This window comes from Podarcis gaigeae, assembly GCF_964106915.1.
Source record: "Podarcis gaigeae genome assembly, chromosome: 2".
Taxonomy (NCBI): Eukaryota; Metazoa; Chordata; class Lepidosauria; order Squamata; family Lacertidae; genus Podarcis; species Podarcis gaigeae.
The window spans coordinates 118220889-118237180 of record NC_139679.1 but is presented as its reverse complement, the minus strand read 5'-3'; the positions used below and the strand labels follow the sequence as shown (position 1 = coordinate 118237180).

General features: G+C 48.7%; 1 protein-coding gene across 2 annotated transcripts; it reads left to right on the top strand.

Annotated features, from left to right (window-relative positions):
• Positions 1–110: 110 nt before the first annotated feature.
• On the top strand, positions 111–16181 carry LOC310837201 (uncharacterized protein). Of its 2 annotated transcripts, XM_083723253.1 has the most exons (5): positions 139–305; positions 1672–3477; positions 5030–5723; positions 8337–8442; positions 12283–16181. In XM_083723253.1, the coding sequence occupies exons 2-5, from the start codon at positions 1706–1708 to the stop codon at positions 13377–13379; spliced, it is 3669 nt and encodes a 1222-aa protein (XP_083579379.1). In that variant the 5' UTR covers positions 139–305; positions 1672–1705; the 3' UTR covers positions 13380–16181. The 2 variants fall into 2 exon arrangements, with proteins under 2 accessions (XP_083579380.1, XP_083579379.1); XM_083723254.1 differs by lacking the exon at positions 1672–3477 and having other exon boundaries at positions 111–305.
• Positions 16182–16292: the final 111 nt, after the last annotated feature.

Sequence of the window (16292 nt, the reverse complement as noted above, 5' to 3'; positions counted from 1 at the left end):
GCATGGCTCCCCCTCCCCCTTCCCCGCAACTGGAATCCCGGGAACTGTAGTTCTCCCCCTGGCGGAGCTACAGTTCCCGGCACCCTCTGCAAACTACAGTTCCCAGGGTTCTTTGGGTGCGCTTCCAGCCGGCGAGGGTGGGCGGGGTGGCGGCGGCGGCTGGAGAGCCATTTCCTTTCTGCTCGCACCGCCGGCGAGGCTCCACCTCTTCCTCGAGAAACTGGATTTTGAATTTCCCAACGCAGGGGGCTGCCTCCGCCGGAGAAGCAGCGCTTTCCCAAGCCCGATCGCCGGTGGTATCCCAGGTGAGGGTCTCCGGAAGGAGGGCCGGGGGGTCTGGCGGGGCTGGGAAGGGGCGCGAGGCTGGAAAGGGGGGTCCCCGGGTCGGGGCGGTGCAATGGGGCGCCCTCGCCTCCCCAGCTCGGCTCAGGCGCAAAGCAGAGGCGGAAAGGGCGGTCGGAGATGGCCGGGAACACAACTTGAAACGATGCGGTTAATGCAGGGTTAATCTGGCGCAGGAACAAGCCCCCAACACTCATACCCTCCCCACATTTCTCCAATGGAAATATCCCTCCATCATCATCATCAACAACAACAACAACAACATTTTATGATTTATGGGTTTCCCCAGCCACACTGGGCGGCTTCCAACATACATTTAAAAAAAAACATTTTAAAACTTCCCCGTGCTGGGCTGCCTTCAAATGTCTTCTAAAGGTTGTATATAGTTACTGAGCTCCTGGGGGGGGGGGGGAGAGGTCTCAAAACTGCATTACTCTCCAACATTGAAAATAGGGGCGTCCCAATGAAAAGTGGGATCAAATCAGAAATGGGGGCAGCTTTTGCAAATCCAGGGCTGTCCCCGGAAAATATGGACGCTTGGAGGGTCTGTAAGACTCGCACTGTCGCCCGACAGCGGTGAGTCTTGTGTGGAGCCCTTTGAAGACTAAAGGGTCAATTTTGGCCTTAGGCACGTTTGTGGAACTTCCACTAGCTCATTTTGTTTTCAATGTTGGGTTTTTAAATTAGTATTACATTGATGGCCACCTTTATTTTCAAAACAAAATAAAAAAATTCCTTCCGGTAGCACCTTAAAGACCAACTGAGTTAGTTCTTGGTATGAGCTTTTGTGTGCATGCACACTTCTTCAGATACACAAAGGGACTCAAGTTGGTTTGCCTGGTTCTCCTCTTGCCCATTCCATCCTCTCAACAACCTGTGAGGTGGGTTAGGCTAAGAGATGAGGACTGGCCCAAGGTCACATGGCTGAGTGGGGATTTGAACCCAGGTCTCCCCGGTCCTAGTCCCAGCACTCTTAACTGTTACACCTCAATGGGTTTTAAATTGTTGTGATCCGCCCTGCGACCTTAGGACAAAGGTGTGAGGGTTGGTTTGTTTGTTTGTTTCACAACTGAGCGGTATACAGTGGTACCTCGGTTTTCGAACGTCTCCGTTTACAAACGCCGTAAACCCGGAAGTAAATGCTTCGGTTTTCGAACACGCCTCAGAAGTCGAACATGCCGCGCGGCTTCTGCTGAGTGCAAGATCCTGAGGCCTAGCTGCCGGCTGTTGAGTCCTGAGCACGGTGATATTTGGGCTTATTTGGTGACTCTTGCAACCAATTTGTTTTTGTGACTGTGTGCAATCAAATCTCTGCTCATCTCATCTCAGGATCCCTCTGCCAATCAGCCCTTTGCTGTGAGAAATGGATAACACCTGCAAAGCCAAGAGAACCATTAACAGAACAACAATAGAGGTGAAGAAGGAAATTATTTCCAAACATGAAAGTGGTGCCCGTGTACGTGACCTGGCAAGGCAGTTTGGTATAGCCAAATCGACAATTTGTACCATCTTAAAAAATAAAAAAGCCATTAAAGGAGCCAACGTTGCAAGAGGCGTTAAAACACTGACAAAACAAAGAACGCAGACCATTGAGGAAGTGGAAAAATTGCTTTTCATATGGATAACTGAAAAACAGCTGGCCGGTGACAGCATTTCTGAGAGCATGATTTGTGAAAAAGCTTTACGTTTGCATGCCGACCTCGTCAGAAACACCCCTGGAGCAAGTGAGGGTGAGATTTTCAAAGCAAGCAGAGGGTGGTTTGATAATTTTAAGAGGAGAAGTGGGATACACATTGCGTCGAGACATGGTGAAGTTGCCATTGCCAACAGAGAAGACGCCGACCAATTTGTTTTGGAATTTCAAGATTACGTAGAGGCTGAGGGTTTCCTTCCCCAACAAGTGTTCAACTGTGACGAGAAAGGCCTCTTTTGGAAGAAAATGCCCAAGAGGACCTACATAACAGAGGAGGAGAAATCCTTGCCAGGACACAAGCCCATGAAAGACAGGCTGACCCTTTTATTATGTGCGAACGCAAGTGGAGATTTCAAGTTGAAGCCTTTGCTGGTCTACCTTTCGGAGAACCCCAGGGTATTTAAGAAAAACAATGTCATCAAAAGCGAATTGCCTGTGATGTGGAGGGCGAACAGCAGAGCTTGGCTGACCAGGCAATTTTTCATTGAGTGGGTTCACGAAGTGTTTGGACCAAGCGTGAAAAAATACCTCCAGGACCAAAATCTTCCACTGAAGTGCCTACTTGTTATGGATAACGCTCCAGCCCACCCTCCAGGATTGGCGGACGAGTTGATGGAAGAGTTCGGTTTTATCAGTGTCAAGTTTTTGCCCCCCAACACGACTCCCCTCATCCAGCCCATGGACCAGCAGGTCATGTGTAATTTTAAGAAGCTTTACACCAAAGCACTGTTCCAAATGTGCTCTGAGGTGACCTCGGACCCAGAGCTAACCCTCAGAGACTTCTGGAAGAACCGTTTCAATATCCTACATTGCTTACATCTCATAGACAAAGCATGGGGTGACGTGTCTCAGAGAACATTGAAGTCGGCGTGGAAGGAATTGTGGCCGGCAGCTGTTCCTGAAGGTGTATTTGGGGATGTTGGAGAAGATGCTCCTGTTGTTGAGGATATTGTGTGTCTGGGAAAGTCCCTGGGCTTGGAAGTTAGCAGGGAGGACGTCGAGGAGTTAGTGGAGGACCACAAGACGGAGCTCACCACCGAAGAACTCCAGAACATTTTGATGGAGCAGCAACAGGCGGCAACTGTGGAATTGTCTGAGGAGGAGGAGGAGGAGAAGAGAAGAGAAAACGTTCCTACTGCACTGATCGAAGAAATGTGTGCGAAATGGTCTGAACTGCAAAGCTTTGTTGAAAAATATCACCCTGATGCCGCTGCTGTAAGTCATGCTACCAACACGTTCAATGATAGCGCTATGTCTCACTTTAGACAAATTTTAAAACAACGGAAAAGATCCGCTGAGTCTGAACCAGGTGTCAGTGGTGTAAAAAGGGAAGGCATGGCAGGACGGGAGTCAGCTAGAGGGATGCTGGAAGAGGGCTACAGGACACTTGAACAGCAGTCACCTTTTGTGATTATTGAAGGGGACTATCATCAACTTTGCAGGTAAGGAAAAAATGACATTTCCGTTTTTATCATCTACAGTACTCTTTTTACACTAGTGGCCAAAATTGTTGAAACCTTTTGGGGAAAGTATTTCCAAGGTTTGATGGCTCATAACACCACTTTTTTTGGGGAGTAATACCATTAAATCAGTGCTTTTTCTGGGGGGACGCAGGGGTACGCATACCCCTAAACATTTTGTGAATCTTTGTACTTTTCTCCATTTGCTGTATTTATTTTTCCCAATTTGAACTATAATATGGTTCCCAATTTGAACTATACTTTTCTTCAGCCAAAATGAGAGTACCCCTAAACTTTTTTTCAGGGGAAAAAAACACTGCAGAAAATTATATACCAATGGAAATATAATTTAATGAAGAATGTAATGCCACAAAGTTTGTTCAGTTATCTGTATTCTATCAAACGTTATAGCCAAATAACCAGAAAAAGGAGTGTTTAGAGATCCAATCAGGTGTCATCTTGTTTTGGCAATGATGGCTCATAACACCACTTTTTGGGAGTAGTAACATAAAATTATATATCCGTGGAAAGATAATTTATTGAATAATGAATGTAATGAAGAAGCGCCTGTCTGAGCTGCTGCCAGCCAGAGCAGGCGGCACAGAGCTAGGTGGGGTAATGGTCTGGTTCTGGATAATGCAGCTTACTGTGCCCTGTCTAAGCCATGTGTCACACAGCCTTAAAAATAATAAAAGAATAATTTTTAAAAATTATTATTATTATTATTAATTGAACTTCTATATCGCCCTATACCCAGAGGTTTCAGGGTGGTTCACAGAACAAAAAGTATAAAACCACAAAATATATACAGTGGTCCTTTGGTTCTCAATCTGTTCCAGAAGTTGGTTCCAAAACCAAGGTGCGCTTTCCCATAGAAAGTAATGCAAAATGGGTTAATCTTTTAAAAACAACCCCTAAAACAGCAATTTAACATGAATTTTACTATCTAATGAGACCATTGCTCCATAAAATGAAAGCAATAAACAATGTACTGCAGTTACACAGTCATTCAATCAGTAGCTGAACTGGGTTCCACACAATCACAAAAATAAAAACTGCAAAACCGAAAAATGTACCTCTGGACGCGAACGGGATCCGTTCCGGAGCCCCGTTCGCATCCTGAAGTGAACGCGACACCTGCGCGTGACATCATTTTGAGCATCTGCGCGAGCGGCGAAACCCGGAAGTAACATGCTCTGTTACTTCCGGGTCACCACAGAGCGCAACCCGAAAATGCTTCAACCCGAAGTATGACAGCATAGCAAAAACAGACAGACGTTAGCATAACACTCAAAACGGAAGCGTAACACTCAGATCAGAAGCATAACACTCAAAACGGAGCACGTTCAGCTTCCGAAAAAAGTTTGCAAACCAGAACACTTATTTCCAGGTTTGCTGTGTTTGGGTCCCAAGGCGTTTGAGTACCAAGGTGCCGCTGTAATCAAAATCAAAACAACAACCCCCCCCCCTATAAATTTTATGTTTTATCATGTCACACTTAGCCTTGAATCCCGTCTCGCCCTTTCTCACCCAGGCCTCATCAAGCTTGGTATGCGAGGCCGCTAAGCTGCCCAGGGACGACAATGAAAGAGGCGCTTGCCGAAGGGTCGGAAGATTTCAAGACGGAGGTGTTTGAAGAGGGTCTTCCTCACCACAGCCCACCTCACCTGGAGCCCCAGGAGATCAAGGTGGAGCCAGAGGAAAGGCCTCTGCACTCCTGGGATACTCAGTGGCAGGGCTGCCCTCCGGGAGACGAACCCTCTCATTCCACCTGGGATGCCGCTCGGCCGTCGAGGGACAAGACCCCTCCGGTTATCCCGGACGTCCGCCGGGAGCCTGCCGGGAAGGGGAGGGCGAAGCACGTCCCGGCTTTCCGAGACGGAGACTGGAAGATCTCCAGGACCCTGAAACCAGGAGACCCAAACGGGAAGGGCGATGTCCCGAGCGGAGGCAACATCGACACGGAGGCCAAGCGCCAGCGTTTCCGGGGTTTCCGCTACTGGGAGGCCGAGGGGCCCCGCACAGCCTGCGACCGGCTCCAGGAGCTGTGCTACGGCTGGCTGAAGCCAAAGAGGCACACCAAGGAGCAGATCTTGGAGCTGGTGGTCTTGGAGCAGTTCCTGGCCGTCCTGCCGCCGGAGATCCAGACCTGGGTGAGGGATGGTCGCCCCGAGACCTGCGACCAGGCGGTGGACCTGGCAGAAGCCTTCCTGCTGAGGCCTCAAGAGGTAGGGAGCAGGTGGGAAGGTCAGGTGAGGGGTTTGGGGGGGATGAGGAAACTTCCTCGGGGGAATATGACAGGGTGGTGATGTGGGTGCAAGGAGCAGGGAGCCTAGACCCACATGGGCAAGGACCCAAGGTCACCCAGTGAGTGGCGATTTAAACCCGAGTCTCAACAACAATATATTGTTTATACCCCACCCATCTGACTGGGTGGCTTCCAACAGAATATTAAAATACAATAATCTATTAAACATTAAAAGCTTCCCTAAACAGGGCTAGGGACGCAGGTGGCGCTGTGGGTTAAACCACAGAGCCTAGGACTTGCTGATCAAAAGGTTGGCGGTTTGAATCCCCGCGACAGGGTGAGTTCCCGTTGCTCGGTCCCAGCTCCTGCCCACCTAGCAGTTCAAAAGCACGTCAAAGTGCAAGTAGATAAATAGGTACCTCTCCGGCGGGAAGGTAAACAAGCGTTTCCGTGGGCTGCCCATGACCTGGAAGCTGTACGTCGGCTTCCTTGGCCAATAAAGTGAGATGAGCGCCACAACCCCATAGTTGGTCATGACTTGACCTAATGGTCAGGGGTCCCTTTACCTTTACCTTTAAACAGGGCTGCCTTCAGATGTCTTCTAAAAGTCTGGTAGTTCTTGTTCTCCTTGACATCTGGTGGGAGGGCATTCCACAGGGCGGGTGCCACTACTGAGAAGGCCTTTTGCCTGGTTTTCTGTAACTTGGCTTCTCGCAGTGAGGGAACCGCCAAAGGCCCTCTGCACTGGATCTCGGTGTCCGGGCAGAGTGATGGGGGTGGAGATGCTCCTTCAGGTATACTGGACCAAGGCCGTTTAGGGCTTTAATGATCAGCACCAACACTTTGACTTGTGCTCAGAAATGTACTGCGAGCCAGTGTAGGTCTCTCAAGACCGGTGTCTTTCAAGACTCTCTTAACAGTTACACTGTTTAAATTGTGATCTCCCTTGGGACCTTAGGATGAAGGTTTGAGAACCCATTCATCAGTTGCTCAGTCTCTCTCCCTTTCTGGGCAGATCCACACAATAAAATCGAAACACATCCAGCTCACATTTAAAAGCACATGGCTTCTCAAATAATTCTGGGGATTGTTGGTTGTTGAGGGTGCTGGGAATTGTAGCTGTGGGGGGGGGGTGCAACTACACTTCCCATGATACTTTTAGGGAAGTCTTTGTGTAGAGCTGTGTTCCATTGCTCACAAAACACCCATTCATTCTTACTGGCGGGGAAAAACCAATGGTGTGTTGTGAGAGGAAAGATAGAGAGAATTTTTTCTCTTGTCATAATCCTGGCCTGCTAGATGTTGGCAGGCAGGCAGGGTCGAGGGAACAGCAATATCTGAAGAGAGCCACAGCATTTGGGCCTTTTTTAGTTTAGACAAAAAGTGAGCATGGCCAATCTCTCTTTCTATTCGCTCAGGCTCCCAATTCTGAGTCAGGATCCACAAAACCACATCTCATTCTTGACTGAAACGGTGGGTCAAGACTTCTACCCATAGCTGTCAACGTTTTCCTTTTTTTGAGGGAAATTCCCTTATTCTGAATAGGATTCCTCGCAAGAAGAGGGGAAAGTTGACAGCTATGCTTCTACTGGAACCTAGGGGGTTGGGCTGTCTTTTCCTTCTTGAGGGGGGCATTCCCTTCTGAGGGCCACGTGCCGGAGGCAGAAGTGAGAGGAACAATGGATTCAAAATTTATTTTTTTTATATAGGATGGTGGGCTAGTTTCCACGCAAACTCACACATCATGGAGGAAGAGAGGAGCGGAGGCTACGAGGGGAGTTGCTCACCCCTGCCTTGGACTGTGACTTGTTTTTTCTCCATTTATATCCCACCACCTCCTCCAAGGAGCTCAAGGTGCTGCACATGGCCTCTTCCCCTCCTCATTTCATCCCCACAACCCTGTGCATAGCTGTCAACCGTCCCTTATTTGGCGGGAAACTCCCTTATCTCAGTGCCATGTCCCGCCGCTGTCCCTTATTGATGATGTCCCTTAAATTCCCTGGGTTTCAAAGGAAGCAGCTCCTCTCCCTCCCTCCCTGCCGGCCAGGGAGGAGGGAGGCTCCAACTGTGTTGCTTGGCTGCGTTGCTCACCCAATAAGGAGTCTAAGAACGACTGGGGGTGGAGCTTGCATGCCTTGTGCCCATCAAATCAGCCACGTTGCCTGGGGACTCCCCTTTGCTCAGCGTGACGGTGGTTTTCTTGCTGCATCCCCTTTGCCGGGTTGCTGCGCTGTGGGAACCACCGCTTGAGGCTTCATTTGGCTGCTGGCTGGGCTTTCTGCTTTTGGCTTCGAGGGGCTCAGAAGTTGAATATACCTGTGTTCGGAAAATCCCTTAATTTGGCTGCTGGTCCCTTATTTTCAAATCTGTAAGTTGACAGCTATGACCCTGCGAGGTAGCTTAGGCCTAGAGGCAGCGACTGGCCTGAGGTCACCCAGTGACCTTCATGGCGAAGTGGAGATTTGAATCCTGGTCTGCCAGGTCCTGTTCTGGTGGCAGCTGGCTCTCAGTACGACAGTTGTGGTCTGCAGAGTCCGAATTGGACAGCCTGCTGTTGTGTCTTAATAACGGGGGTCGCATTTGACTGTTTTAGGATCTGGACACGTACGACGAAGTGGTTGTGGGCCTGTCGGATGGAGACCAAGCTTTGATGGAGACCGAGGTGAAGGAAGAGGTCGACGACAGCCCCAACTCGCCAGGTAAGGCTTTCTTGCCTCTTCAGTTCTGTGCTTTCCGAAGGCAGCTTTGGTTGAAAAGGGCCTGGCTGCTGCGTCAGGCCAGATATGATATGATACGATAATCTTTATTGTCATTGTCCCATACAGAACAACGAAATTCAAAAATCTACATAAGACATTCAAAACCCAACAAGCCTGCTATCCCAGCTATCCCAACCTGATTACCCCCCTAAAAACTCTGATACCCCATTTTAAAATACAATATATTCCCCTACAGACTCCGTAAAGGTAAAGGGACCCCTGACCAGTCATGACCGACTCTGGGGTTGTGGCGCCCATCTTGTTTTATTGGCCAAGGGAGCCGATGTACAGCTTCCGGGTCATGTGGCCAGCATGACTAAGCCGCTTCTGGCAAACCAGAGCAGTACACAGAAACGCCATTTACCTTCCTGCTGGAGCGGTACCTATTTATCTACTTGCACTTTGATGTGCTTTCAAACTGCTAGTTTGGCAGGAGCACAGACCTAGCAACGGGAGCTCACCCCGTCGTGGGGATTCGAACCGCCGACCTTCTGATTGGCAAGTCCTAGGCTCTGTGGTTTAACCCACAGCACCACCCGCGTCCCTACAGACTCCTTACAATGCGTTTAAAACCAAAATCGCATTTGGGTAGAAACTGTTTCTCAGGCGGCTAGTCCTAGTCTTTCTAACTCTGTACCTTCTTCCAGAAGGCAGAAGCTGAAAGAGATCATTTCCGGGGTGCGCACTATCCTGCGCTATCTCTGCAGCTTTCTTATGGCACCTGGAAGCATAGATTTGATCCAAGGTGGGAAGAGTGCACCCAATTATTCTCTCCGCAGTCTTTACAACCCTGGACAGCATTGTTTTCCCCCTGACCGTGCAGCTTCCAAACCACACACACAGACCATAAGTTAATACACTCTCCACAGTACAATGGTAGAATGCCATCAACAGGTCCTTTGACAGCCCCACCCTGTTCAGGATCCTGATCTCCCACTGGTCAACCAGGGGAGCCCATAAGCAGCACCCAAAGGCAACAGCACTCTTCCTCTGTGGTTTACATCTGTTGTTGTTGTTTTATTGAATAAAAACCACAATATATATATTCAAAATAAAATCAACAACCCAATAATACCCCCTCCCCAAAAGAGGCACATTTTAAAAGAGTATAGGGTGTCATCAGGTCAACCAAAGGCCTGGTTAAAAAGGAACATTTTTGACAGCGCCTAAAGGTGTATAATGAAGGAGCCAGGCGAACTTCCCTGGGGAGAAAATTCCACAGATGGGGAGCCACTGCAGAGAAGGCCCCGTTCTCGCCTTGCCACCTTCTGGACCTCTCATGGAGGAGACACACAAATAAGGTCCTCAGAGGATGATCTCAGCGTCTGGGAAGGTTCATATGGAAAGAGGCATTGCGGTCCTGAGCCATTTAAGGCTTTATAAGCCAAAGCCAGCACTTTGAATCGGGCCCGGAAATGGGAGGCTTTGTCAGATAAAAATGATACCCTGTGTGAAATGATCTGGGAGGCTTTGACTGTGATAGGGCGGAAACAGGAAGGGAGGGTAAAAAGGATAAAAGTTGGTGGCAATGTAAAATTAAAAAGGCCTGGGAAAGGACATATAAAGATTGGAAAGGAATGTGGAAAATGATGGTTGTTAAAAAAAACTTGAAGCTACGATATTGAGATGTACAGGTCTTGATGGATTTATTGAACGAAATACTTTGTTCCTGTACTTAAGAGTGGACGCCAGGCCAAGACCAGCCAGGTCCCACAAAAGGAAGACTCCTCTGCCAGAGAAGATGAAGAAGATTGGCAAAATAAACTCTTGAACTATGCAGGACAAATCAGTTAACTTGAAACCCAAGAAAATAAAGAGGACTTTGAATTTTATAAAAAGGGGCAAATGTTTAATGCATATCTTTTAAGCATTGTGTATAGATTTTTACATTAGTCTAACTTCTAAAAGTCACTTGTAACAAGTTTAAAATTGTTTTTGGTTTAAAATTGGGTTATTAGGAATATAAGGTTTAAAGGATGTGCGTGAACAAATACTAAACAATGGAACCAGGAGGGGGAGTGGAGGGAAGTCAAGCAAAAAGTATGGTTTAAAAATTTGTTTATGATGTTTTCTTTCTCTTTCTGCATTATTGTTGCTATTTTTGTTTTTGTTTTTGTTGTTACTTTTGGAAAATTAATAAAATGTTATCAAAAGAAAAGAAAAAGAAAAAGAATTGGGCCCAGAAACTAATTGGTAGCCAGTGCAATCGGATCAGGATCAGTATAATATGCTCAAAGCGTCTTGCTCTGGTGAGCCACCTGGCTGCTGAATTCTACACTACCTGAAGTTTCCGAACTCTCTTCAGAGGCAGCCCTATGTATAACGCATTGCAGTAATCTAACCTTGAGGTTACCAGCACATAGACAATGGTAGTTAGGGTATCCTTGTCCAGATAGGGGTGTAGCTGGGCCACCAGCCAAAGCTGATGGAAGGCACTCCGGACCGCTAAGACCACCTGAGCCTCGAGGGACAACAAAGTTGGTATCCAAAGGCATTTCCCATCTCTGACTGTTGCAGGAGAACGTAACCATTGTGACTTGGGTTCATGGTATCCCTGCAGAAATCCCCTGAGCACGGGCAGTCCTCACTGCATTATTATGGCTGTCGGAAGGACATAACACACAATGGAAATATTAGTGTTTAAAGTCCTAAATGATCTGAAATAATAAATCATATAAATAATTTTTTTTTATACCCCGCCCTTCCCGGTTCAGAAAACCAGGCTCAGGGCGGCCGACAACAAATTCAAAACACTTAATGGATGCAACAAAAAACAGCATAAAATACAGTTTAAAACGTGAATAACAATAAATTCAGAAATCAATTTAGGGGGGAAATCCATCCAATAAACATTAGATGATCACCAGGGCTAGCTGGCTAAATTAGTCCTATTTGGGCAGGCTAAGTTCAAATTGAAAGCCATGCGGAATAGCTCTGTCTTACAGGCCCTGTGGAAGGAGGTTAAATCCTGCAGGGCCCTGGTCTCATGGGACAGAGCATTCCACCAGGTCGGAGCCATCACTGAGAAGGCCCTGGCCCTGGTGGAGGATAATCTGACTTCCTTAGGGCCTGTGACCTCTAAACTATGATTATTCATGGACCTTAAGGTCCTCTGCAGGGCATAGCATACCAGGAGAGGTGGTCCCATAGATACGAGGGCCCTAAGCCCCCTCCTTCACTGCAGACCATCTTGTTGTTTTAGTGGTGTTCAATAAGCAAAGCTTCGTTAACTTGGAAGGTGTTACACATCAGGTGGGATTCACTTAGGGGGTTGCAGGAGTGGAAGCAACGGGACTTTCCCTCCTTCCGCCCCCCTCCAAATCTGCTCTGGGGGAACCCCTGTAATGACAACAATAATTTATTATTTCTACCCCGCCCATTTGGCAGGGTTTCCCCAGCCACTCTGGGCAGCTCCCAACAGAATTAATGATAATAATTTATTTTTAAGCGATAAAACATCAGACATTAAAAACTTCCCTAAACAGGGCTGCCTTCAGATGTTTTCTAAAAATCAGATAGTTTATTTCTCTGACATCTGATGGGAGGGTGGGTGCCACTACCGAGAAGGCCCTATGCCTAGAACAGGTGTAGGGTGCAGCAGGGACATGGTTCTGCGCAAACAATTTAATTCCACGTTGAATCCCGCTCTATACGCAATTCATTTCCATGTACTAAATTCTATTGCAGTTTCTGCACCTTTATAGACGTTTGTACCGGCTTGCACGGTGTTCCGTTCTGACGTGGACTGCCGCAATAAAACGCTGTTCTCTTCTGCTCCAGGACGTGAAATATTGTTGGATGAAAGCGGAAAGGAAGCGCGGCATGTGTCCGCCGAAGAATCGGAGTCCGATATGGAAGAGGAAGAATGTGAGATGGAAGAAGGGAGCTTTGGCGATCCAGGCGGAGCAGAGGGGCACATGGCAAATGAAATCCAAGTCTGGAAGATCACAGGGCCCCAGAGCTTGCAGGAGGGCATGGGCAGACACGTGTGCCCCGTTTGCGAGAGAGCGTTCACTCGCAAATCGAGCCTCAACCGACACCTGATAATCCACTCGGGAGAGAAGCCCTACAGGTGTCTCGACTGCGGGAAGGGCTTCAACCGCAGGACCAACCTGATGGCTCACGAGGCCGTCCACACCGAAGAGAAGTCCTACCAGTGCTCGGAGTGCGGGGAGAGCTTTAAGCCGAAATGGGGCATTGCCCCCTACCAGGTGGATCCCACGGGGGAGAAGGTCTACAAGTGCTTGTCGTGCAAGAAGAACTTCCGGCAGACGGGCAGCGTGATGAGCTGGCGGCTGCTGAACGAGCAAGGGAAGGAGATCCAGCCACAGCCCTCGGACGCGCCGGGCCCCGAGAAGGAGGAGAATGTCCCCGAGCACCAGAACGAACCCGAGATTGATCTGGGGAAAGACGTGTCCGTGGGGACGATCGAGACGGTGATCGTTCCGGGCGGTGACCTTTGCTTCATCAAGACCCCGGCAAAGCTTTACAAGGGGAAGCGGATGAGCCCCTGCCCCGTGTGCGGCAAGGTCTTCGCCACGCAGTCGAGCGTCAACCGGCACCAGAGGATCCACACGGGGGAGAAGCCCTACAAGTGTTCCTACTGCGGGAAGAGCTTCAACCAGAAGACCAGCCTGCTCACCCACGAAGTCATCCACACCGAGGAGAAGCCGTACCAGTGCTCCGACTGCGGGAAGAGCTTCCGGCACTCGTCGGGCCTCCAAGTGCACCAGAGGATGCACACAGGAGAGAAGCCGTACACCTGCCTGGTCTGCCGCAAGAGCTTCAGCCAGCGGGCGCACGTGATCAAGCACATCGTGAGGAAGCACAAGGGGGAGAAACCCTCATCCTACGTCTCTCAGCCGTCCGAGAGCTGAGGCGCACGTCCCCTCCGGCCTCCCGGACTAAGATACAAGAGCAGACTGCAGTCTTAGCGTAGTTTGTTTAGGTGTAAGAATCCCCGCCCGCTCAGGATCCGCTCCTGACTTTTTGGGACTGGACATGCCTCTTTCTTGGAAAGAGAAAAATCCCAGGCCAGTGTACTCAAGCAGAGTCACAACAGGCACACTCCTCTGAGGGAATTTGACTGTGCCGCTATATCGGAGGTGATTTGAGCAATAGAGCTTAGTCTCCGGATGGGCGGCATTTGTTGCCGCCTCGTGGAGGCCGATCGGAAAGAGGGAAAACCTCTGCAGCGAATCGCTTGCGAGTCCTGCCCCTGCTCACTAGCGTACCCTGATGCCCAGTATGGGAACTGCAGCGATAATTAACACCAAAAGCTTTTCAGTTGCTAGACATCCACCTCTGTATATGGTTAGGTTGCTGCTGTGCCAATAAATATTGGTTGGTGGACATCTGTGGATGCGCAGAGGGAATATACCTCTTTGGGCTATGAAGAACTTGTTGCAATTCCATCCTCCACCCCCATCAATGATTTCTCTATATTCGGAATGGATGGGGCACGAGGAATACGGTGACAGTTTTCTCTGCGTTAACTGGTCATGGACAACTTGCGACATGCAACTAGTGCTATATAGTTTCTGTGTGTTTTAGTAACCTGACGTCGGAATATGTCTCCGCTGCAAAGTTTTGGTAACTTGGGCTTTGGGCCTCGCAGGTGGGGCTCACCTCTGTGGGTGTACGTAGCAGTAGGCGGCTGATTCATTAGGGCAGCTGCTTACTGGGTCTGGCAGGGCAGAAGGCTAGGGAGAGCCAGTCTAGTTCTAGTTTCCCCCTATTCTCCCTGCTCTGCAAGGAGAACACTGTGTGTGTAGGTGGGTGTCGCTGAGGACCGGCTGAGTTTGGTGGAGCATTGACCCCCCACCCCCATTTCCCCTAGTGGACCAGTCTCTGTTGCCTGCCGACTGCCGCCTTACAGATCGCTCAGAGGAGTGTCCCACGCTGCCCTCAGTCCATTTCTGCCCTTGTAGAACTCAGCAGGAGGGTGGGGACAAAAGCAGAATTAGTTGGCTCCACCTATTCCAACTCTATGATTCTCTCGTTGGCTCTGGCGCCACCTGCTGTTGGGCTCCCTTCCTTCCGCCCCACCACAGGCACTGACCATTACTCCCCTTAAGTAGTTATAGGATTGCAGCCCTAGTCTTTTGGGTAGCGAGGGTGCTGTGTAGAATTTTTTATTAAAGTTTAACTCGTGTATGAAATGTACGCAGGCAGCCCCGGGTTCAGGCCCCCACCCCCAGCGTCACCCCTTAAAGAAGTGTCTCGGGTGGAACAATAAGCCTTGGAGCATTTTTTTTAAAGAATAAAATAGTATTTTGTATCAAAGTAATAGTTTAGTTAGTTTATTATCTGCACCCCGCTTTTCTACTACAATAATTAAAGCGGATTACAATTTACGTAAAAAATAAAATAGGTTGGGAAATGATTTTTAACCATACCTTGCAAAATTGTACACCTTTCAAGTGGTAAAAGAACTGCCCCTTTAAAGATATCACTAGATCGGCCAGCTGTCTTGGTGTGAAGCAAACTTCGTGTGTTCCCTTTGAGGACAATTTAGGGCAGCTTTCCAAAAATCCCCTCTGGATTAGTCTTTCCTGTTCTTGGTGGCCTTCCAGATGTTTTGATTCTGCTGGTTGGCGCCGGTGGGAGTCGTAGTTCAAAACATCGGGGGAGGCACCCAGTTGGGGAAGGGCATGTTACATACTAGGCAGAGCCACGCCACCCATTTAAAGCACAACCGATGCACATTTAGAGCATATCACTTCCCCCAAATAATCCCTCAAACTGTAGCTTGTAAAGGTAAAGGGACCCCTGACCAATAGGTCCAGTCGTGACCGACTCTGGGGTTGCGGCGCTCATCTCGCTTTACTGGCCGAGGGAGCTGGCGTTTGTCCGCAGACAGCTTCCGGGTCATGTGGCCAGCATGACTAAGCAGCTTCTGGCAAACCAGAGCAGCGCACAGAAACGCCGTTTACCTTCCCGCCGGAGTGGTACCTATTTATCTACTTGCACTTTGACGTGCTTTCGAACTGCTAGGTTGGCAGGAGCAGGGACTGAGCAACGGGAGCTCACCCCATCATGGGGATTCGAACCGCCGACCTTCTGATCGGCAAGTCCTAGGCTCTGTGGTTTAACCCACAGCGCCACCCGCGTCCCTTGTAGCTTGTTAAAGGTGCAGGGAATTGTAGCTCTGTGGTGGTGGGGAACTACAGTTCCCACGATTCTGTTGGGAAAGTCATGCGCTTTAAATGGACGGTGTAGATCTTCACAGTGCCGCCCTGCAGTAAATTTCATATATTTGTCCATAGTGAGAGCAGATGGATAAATAGCCATCCATATATTGTTGATGTTGTGCTTTCAAACAGTTATGGCGCACAGATCTACAATTTACAGGGCAGGTTTACAGAGATGTAAGTCTTACTCAGTTCAATGGGGCTTACTCCAAGACGAATGTGTATTAGATTGCAGCCTGAAGCAAAATTGCTTAATTCATGGAGTGCTTGTTAAAAAAAGAATGCAGCAGGAGACACATGAAAATGACTTTTTGGAAAGTGTTCACAAATTGCTTCACTTGGATCTTATCAGAAGTTTTCTGTCACAATGTTTGCCAGTGTTTTCTCTGTCTCTCTCTCTGCATGGGAAGGTGAGAAAGCCCTTGAGGGATTTCTATGTGGGAGAGACAGCCTGTGAACTTCTCATGAAATAAACAATGAAACTAATACTGGCCTCCTAATTGGTTTCCAGATCTCCAGAGGTTTGATTTTATCCATGAAGAGTATTATGCCTGCTTTAGTTCCCAAGAGGGCTTATTATTAAAACACACAGAGAGA

Coding starts and splice junctions, on each gene's coding strand:
- LOC310837201 (XM_083723253.1), top strand. CDS start 1,706: ATGGATAACACCTGCAAAGCCAAGAGAACCATTAACAGAACAACAATA. Junction 3,478..5,029: donor GACTATCATCAACTTTGCAG/GTAAGGAAAAAA, acceptor TTTCTCACCCAG/GCCTCATCAAGCTTGGTATG. Junction 8,443..12,282: donor CGACAGCCCCAACTCGCCAG/GTAAGGCTTTCT, acceptor CTTCTGCTCCAG/GACGTGAAATATTGTTGGAT.